Source organism: Anguilla rostrata, chromosome 10 (genome assembly GCF_018555375.3).
Source record: "Anguilla rostrata isolate EN2019 chromosome 10, ASM1855537v3, whole genome shotgun sequence".
Classification (NCBI taxonomy): domain Eukaryota; kingdom Metazoa; phylum Chordata; class Actinopteri; order Anguilliformes; family Anguillidae; genus Anguilla; species Anguilla rostrata.
This window is the reverse complement of record NC_057942.1, coordinates 41,634,743-41,648,214: the sequence shown is the minus strand read 5'-3', so window position 1 is coordinate 41,648,214 and position 13,472 is coordinate 41,634,743. Positions and strand designations below refer to the sequence as shown.

Below are 13,472 nucleotides of genomic sequence, written 5' to 3'. Positions count from 1 at the left end.
GCCTTTGCCCTTCCCCCTCCTCCTCCTCTTCCTCTCTCACTCTCTCTATCTCTCTCTCTCTCCTCCTCCCCTCCTCCTCTTCCTCTCTGTCCTCCTCCCCCTTGTCCTCCTCCTCCTCTTCCTTCTCCCCCTTCCCCTCCTCCTCTTCCTCCTCCTCCTCCCTCTCTTCTTCCTCTCTGTCCTCCTCTTCCTACTCCTCCTCCCTCTCTCCTTCCTCTCTCTCTCCCCCAGGGGCTCAGTCTGTAACGTGTTGCTGACGTGCTGCAAGGACAGCGTGTGCCGGTTGTGGGCGGAGACTGTTCTCCCGAGTGACAGCCTGCTGTCCGGCTTTGGCGGTTGTCACGCCAACGGGGATGTGCTCCGGCCCGCCGCCGACGTCGTCAAGAGGTGCCCCTCCGTCACCAAAACGCCGGGCAGGGCCCCCCAGGAGGTGAGCCAAACGCGGGACGCCCCCCCCCCCCCACCTTCCCCCTTGGCTTTTGCAGGACCCGAGGACGAATTTAAAGCGTGTATCTAAAGTAAATACAAAGTAATAAAGACTGGAAGAAACACAGCACTCCCACTTCTGATTTTCCCAAAGATCGTACCTTAGCTTGTTAGCTCGTGTCACATGACGCACTGGTGTCCTTTCAGCCCGTTAGCAACAGTAAAAGTAAAATGCCGAGACCAATTAGCTTCTTAAAAAACGAAGAAAGGAATGCTTTTTAGGGGGCAAAGAAAAGGGATGTGATAATGACTGGATGGAGGGGGTCATAGCATAACACTATCAATGCCCGCTCCAAAATGACCCCCCCCCTCCCCTCCCCACGGAACGCTCGTGTTGCCTGGGAGCAGAGAGGCCCCGCTCGCCGTTACCGGGGGCGACGGCAGCTCGGCAGCCGAGCGGCAGTTTTGTTTATCGATGAGAGCGGCCCGAGGAATGCGAACGCCGCGGTCATGTGACTTTGCTTCTTTGTGTCGCGGGACAAAGAGCGAGCCTGAGCCGCTGCTCCCGCCCGCGCGGACGGCCGGCGGGATGGCGGGGGGGGGCGGTGGGGGGGGTGTAAGGATGTTGGCATTAATCCGCAGGGTAAAGTCAGAGAAAGTTCAGGGGGGTCAGCGGCGATCACATGGTCGCGAGCGTTGAGGGGCTCGCTGGCGGCTGTAGGCGCTGACTGTCGCATGATCAGTTTGGAGGAGGGATCATGGATTACATTTTTTACAAAAACATTTTGGGGATAATTACAAAATTCTGAGACTGTGGAACAGGAAATCTTTTTCTACGAACATAATTTTGGATTTGGTGGATCCCTACAATCTCACTGGCATTTCAAAGTCCCACGTGTCTGCAGTCATGTTGACCCCTGACCTTACTGAAACAGTGTTCATAAAGCAAGGATCTTCAGTCCCTGTCCTGGAGAGCTGCAGGGTCTGCTGGATTTTACTGTACCTTAGGCCTGCATTGCTAAAATAAAGTTACATAATTAACTTGTCTCACCTGGCTTCTTGGGTGTGAGCTGCTTGCTGATTTTAAGGTGGAAACAAAAACCATCAACCCCATGCCTACAGCCCCCCATCATAGAGTCAGAGTACCAGTGTCCTGCCTGCAGTCTAGCTCACGCTCATTGTTCGTTTAGCCGAAGACGTTCTGTCGATAACTCTGACATTGTGCTGGTTTTTTCGGTTTGCCAGCTGCACCTGAAGGATGCGTGGAAAGGCCCGGCGCGGAACCTGGCCCAGCCCTCGCACACGGGCTTCCTGCCGCACCAGCGGGACCGGCACCAGGCCCACCGGCTCAGCGCCGCCCCGCACGCCAACGCGCTCTGCCACTTCCACATCGCCGCCAGCATCAACCCTGCCACAGGTACACGCGCCACGCCCGCTCCCCTTCTGAACTGGAGTCGGTTATGGTCATCTTTCTAGATGTTCTGTGGGGAGGATTATGCCATATTTCAGATTTCACATCACTCTGAATTCAGATTCAGATCATATTTCAGATCACTCTGAATTGAGTGTTGCGAAGTTGAGCATTGTGCAGTTAAGCGTTGTGTGGTTAAGCTTGTGTGGTTCAGCTTGTGCGGTGAAACATAAGCGCTGTTAAGCTTCACAGGCTCGCTGTGCGTTGCAGACATTCCCCTCCTCCCCTCCATCTCGGCGCTGAACGGGTCGGACGACGAGGAGCCCGGGGGACCCTTCACCGTCCACTGGCTCAACAACAAGGAGCTGCACCTGACGCTGGCCATGGAGGTCTACCTGCAGCAGCTCCGAGCCAGCCTGGAGCAGCAGACCCCCGAGCAGGCCGCCCAATCCGACGAGGGTAGGGGCGGGGCTCGCGTTCCCTTCCAGCAATGCCATTGGCTGTTTTTGGTTTAAAAAACCTTCTTGGGCTGCTGCAGTTGCATTGTAACCTTTCAAAACCTTTACAGTGTTAAAGCTTAATTTAAAAACTTTAAAAAAAAAAAAAAAATTTGCTAAGTAAATTTAGTGAAGAACCTCTCATTCTGTTCATCTAGACATGAACCTCAGGGACAGAGCTTAGCTGAGGGTTGGTTCCTAACGTGGTTAGCATATTTGAATGCAGTTGTACACGGTTGGCATGCTAACTCTGTAGCGCTCACAAGGCTGAGTCATAAATTCCAGGCCCGCTTGGTCCAGCCATACTATACTGTGTGTGGGTTTCATGTCCTCAGTGCAGAGCCCCTCAGTGCTTCTAAACGCCATTTCCGTCGACCGTTTGACAGAAGCCGGCTGCGACGAGGAAGATCCGCCGTCTTCTCCCGGGAGGCGAGCGGGAGGGGGCGGGGCGGAGGCGGGCGGGGTCCCGCTGCCCGCGGCTGCAGTGGACCACCAGGTGGAGGTGCTGCTGGAGGACTGGAACAAAGGCGCCGACATGCTGTTCAGCATCCACCCGATGGACGGCTCCCTGCTGGTCTGGCACGTGGACTGGCTGGACGAGTACCAGCCTGGAATGTTCCGGCAGGTGCAGGTGGGCCAGCGCACCGTACATACACACACACACTCACACTCGCACACACACACACACTCAGGCACACACACACACACACACACACGCACACACACACAGGCACACGCACACACACAGATACATGCCCGCACACACACAGACACACACGTACACTCACACACACACACACACTCAGGCATACATACACACACACACACACACACACACACTCACACACACACAGGCACACACACAGATACATGCCCGCACACACACAGACACACAGATACACACACACGCACGCACACACACACACACACGCACACACAGCTGCCCTCCGTATGTCTCTAAGGGCCCTGTTCCTGTAGAGGCTCATCCTCATTTGTATTCTCCGTGCTCTCCTGACTCTCGCTTGTGTTGATGGACGCGACGCTCTCTTAATTGCGCATCAATTAAAATCTCTTTGGCAGTTTCGTGTACATAAAAAAGCGGTGTGTAAAGCATTAAGCAGACCGTGTTTGTTTTGATGTGCCGTTCAAGGCTGCCTCTAGAGCGTAAGGGCCAATTCAGACTGGAGCCGCGGTGGAGCAGATGGTAAAACGTAAATACAGATAGTCTTATTTATTTTATTTATTTATTTTTATGTGTTTATTTACTGCTGCGTTCCAGCGCCCGTGGCGTATAAATAAAGCACTCAATGTTGTCGTTTTATGAAAATAAGCACTTTAGCCCAATTATCCCTGGTTTTTTTTGTACTTTACAGGGCTGCGCGATATACTGAATCAAGGTTTTTAAAGTGTAATAAGAAGAACGGCCGCCATGGGGCATGTAGATGATCTTTTTTCTCTTCCTTTAATCATACCTGATGCGGTACTACACAGCCAAAAATCAGAGGCCTTGTGAAATGCTTCAAGGATTAAAAAAAAAAAAAAAAAATTACGTCACTGATCTACTGGGTGCTGATAAGACACCCAGTCGGCAGCAAGGTCGTACAGCTTCCATGTGATCTTTTTTTTCAGTCACTTGAAAGCTGCAAGGTCTTGCTGCTTGATTGGCTGTCTTATGAACACCCAATCAGATATCAGTGCTTTTTTTTTCCCCCTGGAAGCATTTCACATGGCCTCTGAGGTTAGGTTGTTTACTAGTGCACCAGATATGATTAAAGAAAAAAAGAAGAAAGATCGCCTGTATGCCCCGACAGTTCTTATTACACTGCCATTCGATATGTCGAGCAGCCCTAGTACTTTACAAAGAAGAGATTGTATGTGACTGTGGTAACGCGGTGACCGTAGTAACGCAGTGTCTGTGGTAACGTGGTGACCGTGGTAACGCGGTATCTGTGGTAATGCGGTATCTGTGGTAACGTGGTGTCCATGGTAACTTGGTGACCATGGTAACGTGGTGTCTGTGGTAACTTGGTGACCGTGGTAACGTGGTGTCCGTGGTAACGCGGTGACCGTGGTGTTTGTTGGCAGGTGTCGTTCGTGTCGCGGATCCCCGTGGCCTTCCCGACGGGCGATGCCAACTCGCTGAGCCGCAGCGTGGTGATGTACGCCTGCAACAAGAACCTGGAGCTGGCCATCCAGCAGGGCCGGCAGCGGCCCGCCGCGCTGGCACACTCGCCGTCGGCGCCCGTCGCCTTCGGCCACGCCAAGGCGCCCGGCGGCCCGCGGCTCAGCATCTTCACGCCCAGCGTGCTGATGATCTCCAAGCACGCCGACGGCTCGCTCAACCAGTGGGCGGTGGGCTTCGCCGAGGAGTCGGCCTTCTCCACCGTGCTGAGCGTGGCGCACAAGTGGCGCTACTGCGGCCACCGCTTCCACCTCAACGGCCTGGCCTGCCACCCGCTGCTGCCCCTGCTGCTGACCACCTCGCACCACAACGCGCTGCGCACGCCGGAGACGGACTGCGCCCGCGGCCGACCCGCCAACGCCCCCGCCGCCGCCCCCGGCCCGCTGCTGGGCCGCCCGGGACGCCTGTCCGCCGGCGCCATGTCCCAGGACCCCAACGCCATCTACAGCGAGCTGATCCTGTGGCGGGTGGACCCTGTGGGGCCGCTGTCCTTCTCCGGGGGCGTGTCGGAGCTGGCCAGGATCAACTCGCTGCACGCCTCGGCCTTCTCCAACGTGGCCTGGCTCCCCACGCTCATCCCCAGCAACTGCCTGGGTAAGAGCCTCACTGACCCTGTTAACCAATCACACGCCTGAGTAAGAGCCTCACTGACCCTGTTAACCAATCACACGCCTGCGTAAGAGCCTCACTGTCCCTGTTAACCAATCACACGCCTGGTTTAAGAGCCTCATAGATGCTGTTAACCAATCACAAGCCTGGGTAAGTGCCTCACTGATCCTGTTAACCAATCAGCTACCTGGGTAAGAGCCTCACAGATCCTGTAAACCAATAAGATGGTCATCTCCAGTGGCCCTTCCTTCCTCTCGGCTTCCAGGCTGCAGGGTGTTCGGTTTGGCAAGAGCAGCTTCGATCACAGTTTATGGAAGTTTATGAGCGGGCGTACCCAAGGAAAGAACATCCACGGCTGCAATATTGTCCTTGGTCCTGTGCCTTCACAAATATTCATAAGGTTCATCCAGTTGGCTTCAGTAATTGGGCGACAGAAGTTTCAGTGTTAAGAACACAGACCTGAGTGAGTGGAGGGTCAGCAGTCTTTGCCAGAGGGAGCAGAATATGATTTCTGTGTTTACTCCCTACTTTGTGAGGGTAGGCGGGTCCAGTTGGTAATGACACAGAATTTTTAGTCAAACCAGATGGTCTGCCTCCGCTTTACTTCCTTAGCAGGGTCCAGCTGGTAGGAGGAGGTTCTGGTTCTGATAGGCTCTGTCCTAGTTATCCTGTTCAACTCGGCCTTATGAGTATTCACCATGAGCTAAATGTCGGCACAAACTCAAGTCCTCCCTAACCCTCCCCCATCCATTTTTTGGTATGTACTTATTGTACGTCGCTTTGGATAAAAGCGTCTGCCAAATAAATGTAATGCTATTAGCTTTCAGTATTATGAATTGGGAGCTGGTGGTTTGGCGAGCGTAGACAATCTGTGAGAGAAGTCGTTTATGTTTCTGTCCATGTCCTGGTGTGCTTGCCATATATATTTTGTCTTTAGATTAGTTATCCTTATGAGAACCATCTGGAGCAGATTTTCATTTTGCAATGTTCTTTTCCTTGATAAATGCGTCGGGCTGAACATCTCTGGGTAAACAGAGTGTATTTCACGTTGCGCTCGTTCTAAATGGCCACCAGGGTTGTCATGGTGTTGTCTTGCTCTCCCCAGGTGTCTATGGCAACTCCCCGAGCGCCTGCTTCGTGGCGAGCGACGGCCACTCGCTGAGGCTCTACCAGGCCGTCATCGAGGCCAAGAAGCTGCTGAGCGAGCTCTCCAACCCCGAAATCTCAGTAAGGGACCACATCCTTCGGCGATTTAGTGGGGCTTGTCCCATGCCTGGCGTGGAAGCAGCCTTTTGTGTAAAGGCCTTATTCAGATGTGTTTCTCCCTTCATGTACTGAAAATGTTTTAAGACTTGTTGAAAAAGGAAAAGATTTAGATATAATATTTGTCTTTTTTTTTTCCCCTCCCCCCTTGAATTTCAGAAATATGTTGGAGAAGTGTTTAACATCATCAGTCAGCAGTCGACTGCGAGGCCAGGCTGCATCATCGAGCTGGACGCCATCACTGAGCTTGTATGTACACTTTTCTGAACGACTTCACAGTATGAATCAGATGATTTGGTGGAAAGCCCATTATGCTAAAGGTTACAGAAATGCCATTTTTATTACATTATAAAGTCATTAAGCGAATGGGTACAATTTGTTCCATTTGCAGTGGTGTGGTAATTGATTTTAAGATGGATGTTCATCTGTTCTCATTAGTGGAAATTTAAAACACACCTGATTGGTTTAATTTATTTAAAAAATGTATGCCTGAAAGTCCAAATAAATCCTTTCCTTTCTCTCTGAGCCACCCCAGGTGTCTGCTAATATACAGTTTACACAAAATTACCACCCACTGTTCAGTTGTTTTAACTGTGGCTAAAATAAAAGTTTTAGTACTCAGACATGATTTACTCAGGGTTCACGCTGAAATAACGGCACTCTTTGTCTGTCTCTTCAGCAGGGGAAGGAGACCCAGCTGCTGCACGTGTTTGAGGAGGACCTGATCTTGGGGAGCGAGACAGACCCCACACAGGACGTCCCACCCACGGAGACGGGTAGGCTGCCCCGCCCAGCCCAACCCCAGCCCTCCGCCACCCCCCCAGCCCCCACACTGTGCCAGTTTAGCACGATGCTAACGCTTGTCTCGATGTTTCCGCCCCTTCCCAGACCACGGCGACTTCTCGGCGCGGTTCTTCCTGGTGGTGCTGGAGTACACGCAGACTGGGCGGTCCCTCCTGCACATGTGGCACCTGCAGCTGGCTGCGCTCCAGGTCACTGTGGGTGGGTACCTCCAGCCCACACAAACGCGATGCCACAAGCATGACCGGTGTAAGACTCTGACTGTGCTCTGCTGGTTACGTGTGTGAGGGGTAGAGAAGAACGGTGGACAACCTGCAAGGTGTAACTCGTAGCCGTCGAGCTTCCATTAAAAAGTAGCCATTGTCATGCCGCCCCCCAAGTTGGTCTCCTTTTGTGTATGAAAGCCTGTGTAGTTACCCCACATCTCCTCCTCACAACACACTAAAGGTCCAGCTCGGCAGAGTGGAGCAGGCACGAGCCCTTCCTGGCCTTAATCTAGGACAAAGCCCCGCCTCACATCGTCACGGCAACACAACCTTATTTCTCACTTTGGTTTGCAGTAGAACTGCATTTAATCTCTTAAGGTGGATCTTTACACCCTATGGGTTGGGAAACTCTGGCTACATGGTTAGGGCTGTGGAAACGGGCGAATATGAGAGGAATTAGTTTTTGTTTATTACCCTCCGACAGATGAAACCCCGACGGACCCGTCTGCGTCTCAGAACGGCCCCCAGTTCGGCTCCCCCTCGGGCACCTCGGGCTCACAGAGGCCCCGACGTCGAACCTCCAACCTCCAAAGTGCCTGCCGCCTCACGCTGGCCACCCACAGAGTGTACAGCCAGGAGCTGGGGCTCCCCGAGGGCGTGGAGGTCATCCGGGTCACCCCCTCAGCAGGTCAGCATTAGCACGTTAGCATGTTAGCACGTTAGCATCCCATATGCCCCATCACATCATCATTCTTCATCATTATTATCAGGACTTCCTACTCTGGTTTCCTTACACCGAGGTTAAAGCTAATTTTAATTTAAAATGACTGTTTAAGATATAAAAAAAAAATGTTTGTTTATATATGTCATGTAGCTGTATTACAGACCAAACACACACAATGCAGGTAGTAGCACAGACCTTTCTAAAGTTAATGGGTTGAATGGAGTGGCTTTATGTTTTGGGTTTATTTAAGTCCTCTTTTCTTGTGACAGGGCATCTAAGCTCCTCCTCCTTGCAGCCGGCGGGGCGGGCTCCCTACCTCCTGGCCACTTCCTGTTCTGACGGGAAGGTGCGATTCTGGCGATGCCGGACGGCGACGGAGTCGGTCGCCCCTGGCGACGTGGCGTATGCCTGGGAGGAGTGGCCGCTGCTGGTGGAGGAGGGGCGGCCCAACAGCAGCGCCGTCAGCGTCTCGGGACGGCCCGAGGAGCTCAGCTGCTGCCACACCAGCCGCATGGCAGTGGTGTACAGGCAGGAGCGCCCCCTGCAGGCCGGGAGGGGCACGTCCACCCACGTGGCGGTGTTCCAGTGCGAGTCCACCGGTGGCTCCCAGTGGACGCTGGAGCAGACGCTTGGGCTGGACGACATTAGCCCCGCCCCCGCGGTGGAGTGGGCGGAGCCCGGCTCAAGGGCCCCGGTGCACCTGGACTGGGTCTCCAGGGAGGACGGGTCGCACATCCTGACGGTGGGCGTGGGGTCCAAGCTGCAGATGTTCGGGCTGCTCTCGGGCAAGCCGGCCGAGCTGGGCCTGAGCGAGGGGGGCGTGCAGCGCCCGTCCCGCCTGGTCCTGCTGCGCTCCGTCGACCTGGTGTCGTCAGTAGAGGGCGCCCTGCCCGTGCCCGTCTCGCTGTCCTGGGTGCGGGACGGCATCCTGGTGGTGGGCATGGACTGCGAGATGCACGTCTACTCGCAGTGGCAGCCGCCCGCCAAGCCGCCGGACGCGGACGCCGCCGGCAGCGCCACCTCGCTGACCGGCCCGGCGAAGCGGACGCCGGAGAACGGGCGGGGCCTGGCACCGCCGCCGCCCCGGAAGGCCCTGACCCGCTCCATGACCAGCCTGGCGCAGAAGCTGAGCGGCAAGCGGACGGTGTACGACCTGCCCGAGGAGATGGAGGACTCCGGGCTGTTCGAGGCGGCGCACCAGCTCTTCCCCACCCTGCCGCAGTACCACCCCTTCCAGCTGATGGAGCTGATGGACCTGGGCAAGGTGCGGCGGGCCAAGGCCATCCTGTCCCACCTGGTCAAGTGCATCGCTGGGGAGATCGTGGCGCTCCGGGACGAGGCGGGCGGCCACGAGCGCCGCCTGCGCTCCCTGACCATCAGCGCCAGCGGCAGCACCGCCCGCGACCCCAAGATGTTCGGCCGGGCCGAGAACCCCGACTACACCGAGATCGACTCCGTCCCGCCGCTGCCGCTCTACGCGCTGCTGGCGGCCGACCTGGACTCCGCCCCCAAGGCCAAGGACAAGACGGCGAGCGTGGGCGGGGACAGCGGGCACGGCTCCAGCCAGGCGGACGCGTACGACGAGCTCTTCCAGGCCCCTGCCCCCGGGGAGGCGGCCGACCCCCTGAACAGCGACCAGGAGGACGAGGCCCCCAAGGTCATCGACCTGTCCCAGTACGGCCCGGCCTTCTTCGGCCCCGAGCACGCCCAGGTCCTGTCCAGCCACCTCCTGCACTCCAGCCTGCCCGGCCTGACCCGCATGGAGCAGATGTCCCTGATGGCGCTGGCCGACACCATCGCCTCCACCAGCACCGACATCGCCGAGAGCCAGGGCAAAAGTCAAGGTAAGAGCGGCCGGGCGAAGCGACCAGGCCAAGCTCCCCGCGACGCGCCCTGACGATCCGCACGCCTTCCCAGAGCGCGGCCGTCTGTCTGTCTGTCTCACGCCTTCCGGAACTTTCTTCCGAGAGCGCGGCCGTCTGTCTGTCTCATCTCACGCCCTTCCGGCGCTTTCTCCCGCTGAGCAGGTGGCGAGACGCTGGACGAGTGCGGCCTGAAGTTCCTGCTCGCCGTGCGGCTCCACACCTTCCTGTCCACCTCGCTGCCCCCGGCGCACCGAGCCCAGCTGCTCCGCCAAGGTAGGCCTCCGCGAAAAAGAGGGGGAAACGCGGCGGGTCCAGTGAACCAGAGCACCCCCCCCGGCCGCGCCGCGAGCTGTCCAATGTGGAACGGCACGGCTGACCGCAGTCTCCTCAAACACAGTTGGGAAACGCTGAGGATGCTGGGAAAACCTTCACAAGTTATTCTAGTTTTGCGTAATGTCCTCTCAAAGGTTACAAAGTGCTCAGAAGTTTTTCTTTTTTTTGGACTTGTTCTGGGAAGCAAGACCTCGTAAAGTCATTCGCATTATCAACTGTCAATAGCCAATACAAAAATTAGCTGGAGTACACACAGAGAATTGATTGTACCAGTATACAATGTTCGGCATTGGCAAAAGTGCACAAAAAAAGATCGTTAAGAAACTTTCTATTAAGCAAGAAAATTATTTTTATAATTATTATAATATTTACAATTTGAGAGTCTGTCTCACCTTCCTGATTACAAACCCTGGGGCACAGAGAATGTGCGATCATTATCAAGCCCTGCTTGACAGCCGTAGTGGAGAATTTGTGATTTGCATTGCTAGATTAGCAAAGCAAACAGCGATGCAGTGGTGTAGTCTGCTGTCGTGTAGGATATTTACTGCGAGGAGCAGCATTTTCTCACTGTCAGCCTGTACATGCAGTCACTGCTGAACTCCAGAAACAAGCTGAGCTGTCCAGCTAAATCTGCCGTCGGCCTGTACAGTGTAACCGAACACTCAAGCGTGCTGACTTGCACAGTGCTTTGACGATGGTTGCTAAACCAGCCCTCTCCTGGAAAGGCTCTTTCATTGTACAGAACATATGGCTGACGCACTGAATATGTGGAATTTTAAAAGCAGTCCAAATGGAATTGAGGTTTTTGTAAAAAGTGAAAACTGACTGTATTCTGCAGAGGCGTGCTTGCTCTAAGAAGTAGCACTACAAAATTGTGGTGATGTAGTCTTGCTACATTTGCTTTACAATGTAAATGTAAAGGTAGATGTACATATATACCCCTGAGGTAAGGGAACCCCAGGCCGGGTAATGGGAAGAGACACACAAGGTTTATTACCACCTGACACAAGTACCGTTTACTTACAGCTGCTCCTGTTTAACCAGCTTTGTTTGGAGTTAGCTGGTCCTTTGAGGAATTCTAGGAAACTGGTTCCATTGCAGAGAAAAGATTGAGCTCTGAGACGGATCTGTACCCCTAAAGCTGTGTGGAAAGCGCAGTGCTGGAAACCGTTCACTAGTCTGTGATGAGCAGCCAGACCGGCAGGTTCACGTTTGCATGTGAATTCACGAGTGAGCCGTTAAGTGACTGAAATGTAAAAAATAATAATAAAACTGCACACATGACATGGTGAAAGTTCAGCTCCACAGGCTATCTGTAAGGGTAGCCACAATTTCAGCCAACTAGAATTCTCTTTTCATCGAAAGTTGGGTAATACAAACGTCAGAATGGGAAACGTGTTAATACTTTGTGTCTGTAACACGAGCACAGACTCAGAAACGAGGCGTAATCCAACGATATGTGATTTTCTGAGAATGGATTGGGTTGGGTAGGTTCTAAAAAAAAAAATGTAATAATGAGATTCTGTATTCCGCCGTAGCATTGTGGTTACTGGCGGTTCACATGGGGCCTCCAACCTCATTTAATTGCATTCAGGAGGATGGAATTTCCGTATGGGTGATTTGAGCGGTGGCGCCGCCATCGCCTCTGATTCTCAGGGATCCCACGGGCCCTTGAGAGAATGAGATAGTGCCCGATTTTTGAATGTAGAAAATTCAAGGTTGTGAAAAGGCATCAATTCAGAGCAGTCAAAGGCACTTCTGCTTTGGAACTAAACGTCCCATTCAGCACACATTTAGCTCCTGCGAGTTCTGTGACATCCTGCTTGCTGAGGCGAGTGGTTTCCCTGGCAACTGGTTGCAGTTTGAGGGTGTGATTTCTTGAGTCTGCAGGAGGCGTATGCTTTCGCTGTCTGCCGTGAGATCTTTACAAATGCATAATGACTGCTGCTAAGATCCTGGAATGTGACTATAAATGCGACTGCACTGTGACTCCATGAATGTGACTCTGCTCTGACTCCATAAATGTGACTGCACTGTGACTCTGAATGTGACTGCACTGTGATCCCATGAATGTGACTGCATTGTGACTCTGAATGTGACTGCACTATGACTACATGAATGTGACTGCACTGTGATCCTGTAACTCTGAATGTGACTGCACTGTGACCCTGTAACTCTGAATGTGACTGCACTGTGACCCTGTGACTCTTAATGTGACTGCACTGTGGATGTGACTGCACTGTGACTCTGAATGTGACTGCACTATGACTCTGAATGTGACTGCACTGTGACCCTGTGACTCTGAATGTGACTGCACTGTGACCCTGTGACTCTGAATGCGATTTCACTGTAACCCAATGACTGTGACCCCCCCGTGACTCGCCCCCCCAGGCCTCTCCACGTGCCACTTTGCCTGGGCCTTCCACTCTGAGGCGGAGGAGGAGCTGCTGAACATGCTGCCAGCGCTGCAGAAGGCCGACCCGTCCTGGGCCGAGCTGCGCGCCATGGGGCTGGGCTGGTGGCTGCGCAGCACCAACAAGCTGCGCCGCTGCATGGAGAAGGTGCGTGGGCCAGACCGCCTGGGACGCCCGCCGCTCGCCCCCTCTCCGCTCGCCCTCACCCCGCTCCCCTCACCCCTCCCCTCGCCCCTCTCTTGCCCCCCTGCCCCCTCGCCCCCCCTTGCCCGCTCCCCCCTGGCCCCTCGCCTGCCTCCTCATCCCCTGCCCCTTCATCCTCCCCTCACCCCTGCCTCCCGCTCCGCCGCCTCCCCGCTGTCGCAGCGTTCAGAGTCGCGGTTCGGTAATGCCGGCTCGTTTGAAATGCCGTTCTCGTATTTGTCTTCATTTGAGCTCTTTACGGGGACTGGATGGGCTTTGTGCTGTTTGCGAGCGCTTTACTGCGTAAGTGCCCTGCTTGGCGCTGATGCAAATCAGGGGAATAGGAATGTAATTTACGCAGCGTTTATTGTGAATTTACTGCCATTCCTTGTCCTTAAGATTAAAAAGCTGCATCCATTCTCCTTAAATCGCATTTGCCTTAATGTCGAAGGAGCTAAAAGCACGGTTACTGTGTTATCGAGGAGCCGCGGTTCAGGATGTTGCGTTGCGCTGGAAAGAGTTTCTGTAATTTTACAGAACGGCCCGTCCAAACGATGA

The 13,472-nt window shown here is 54.2% G+C and overlaps 1 protein-coding gene across 7 annotated transcripts in view; it reads left to right on the top strand.

The window, feature by feature from the left end:
- Positions 1-13,472, top strand: part of dmxl1 (Dmx-like 1) — a 47,103-nt gene that overhangs the window by 12,138 nt on the left and 21,493 nt on the right. For all 7 annotated transcript variants that reach the window (XM_064297243.1, XM_064297244.1, XM_064297246.1 and 4 more), the window contains exons 9-21: positions 232-430; positions 1,672-1,843; positions 2,108-2,296; positions 2,721-2,965; positions 4,420-5,110; positions 6,231-6,352; positions 6,548-6,637; positions 7,068-7,164; positions 7,277-7,390; positions 7,880-8,083; positions 8,389-9,963; positions 10,147-10,257; positions 12,709-12,878. In XM_064297243.1, coding sequence (XP_064153313.1) covers positions 232-430; positions 1,672-1,843; positions 2,108-2,296; positions 2,721-2,965; positions 4,420-5,110; positions 6,231-6,352; positions 6,548-6,637; positions 7,068-7,164; positions 7,277-7,390; positions 7,880-8,083; positions 8,389-9,963; positions 10,147-10,257; positions 12,709-12,878 — 3,979 coding nt within the window. The remainder of the gene's footprint in view (positions 1-231; positions 431-1,671; positions 1,844-2,107; positions 2,297-2,720; positions 2,966-4,419; positions 5,111-6,230; positions 6,353-6,547; positions 6,638-7,067; positions 7,165-7,276; positions 7,391-7,879; positions 8,084-8,388; positions 9,964-10,146; positions 10,258-12,708; positions 12,879-13,472) is intronic.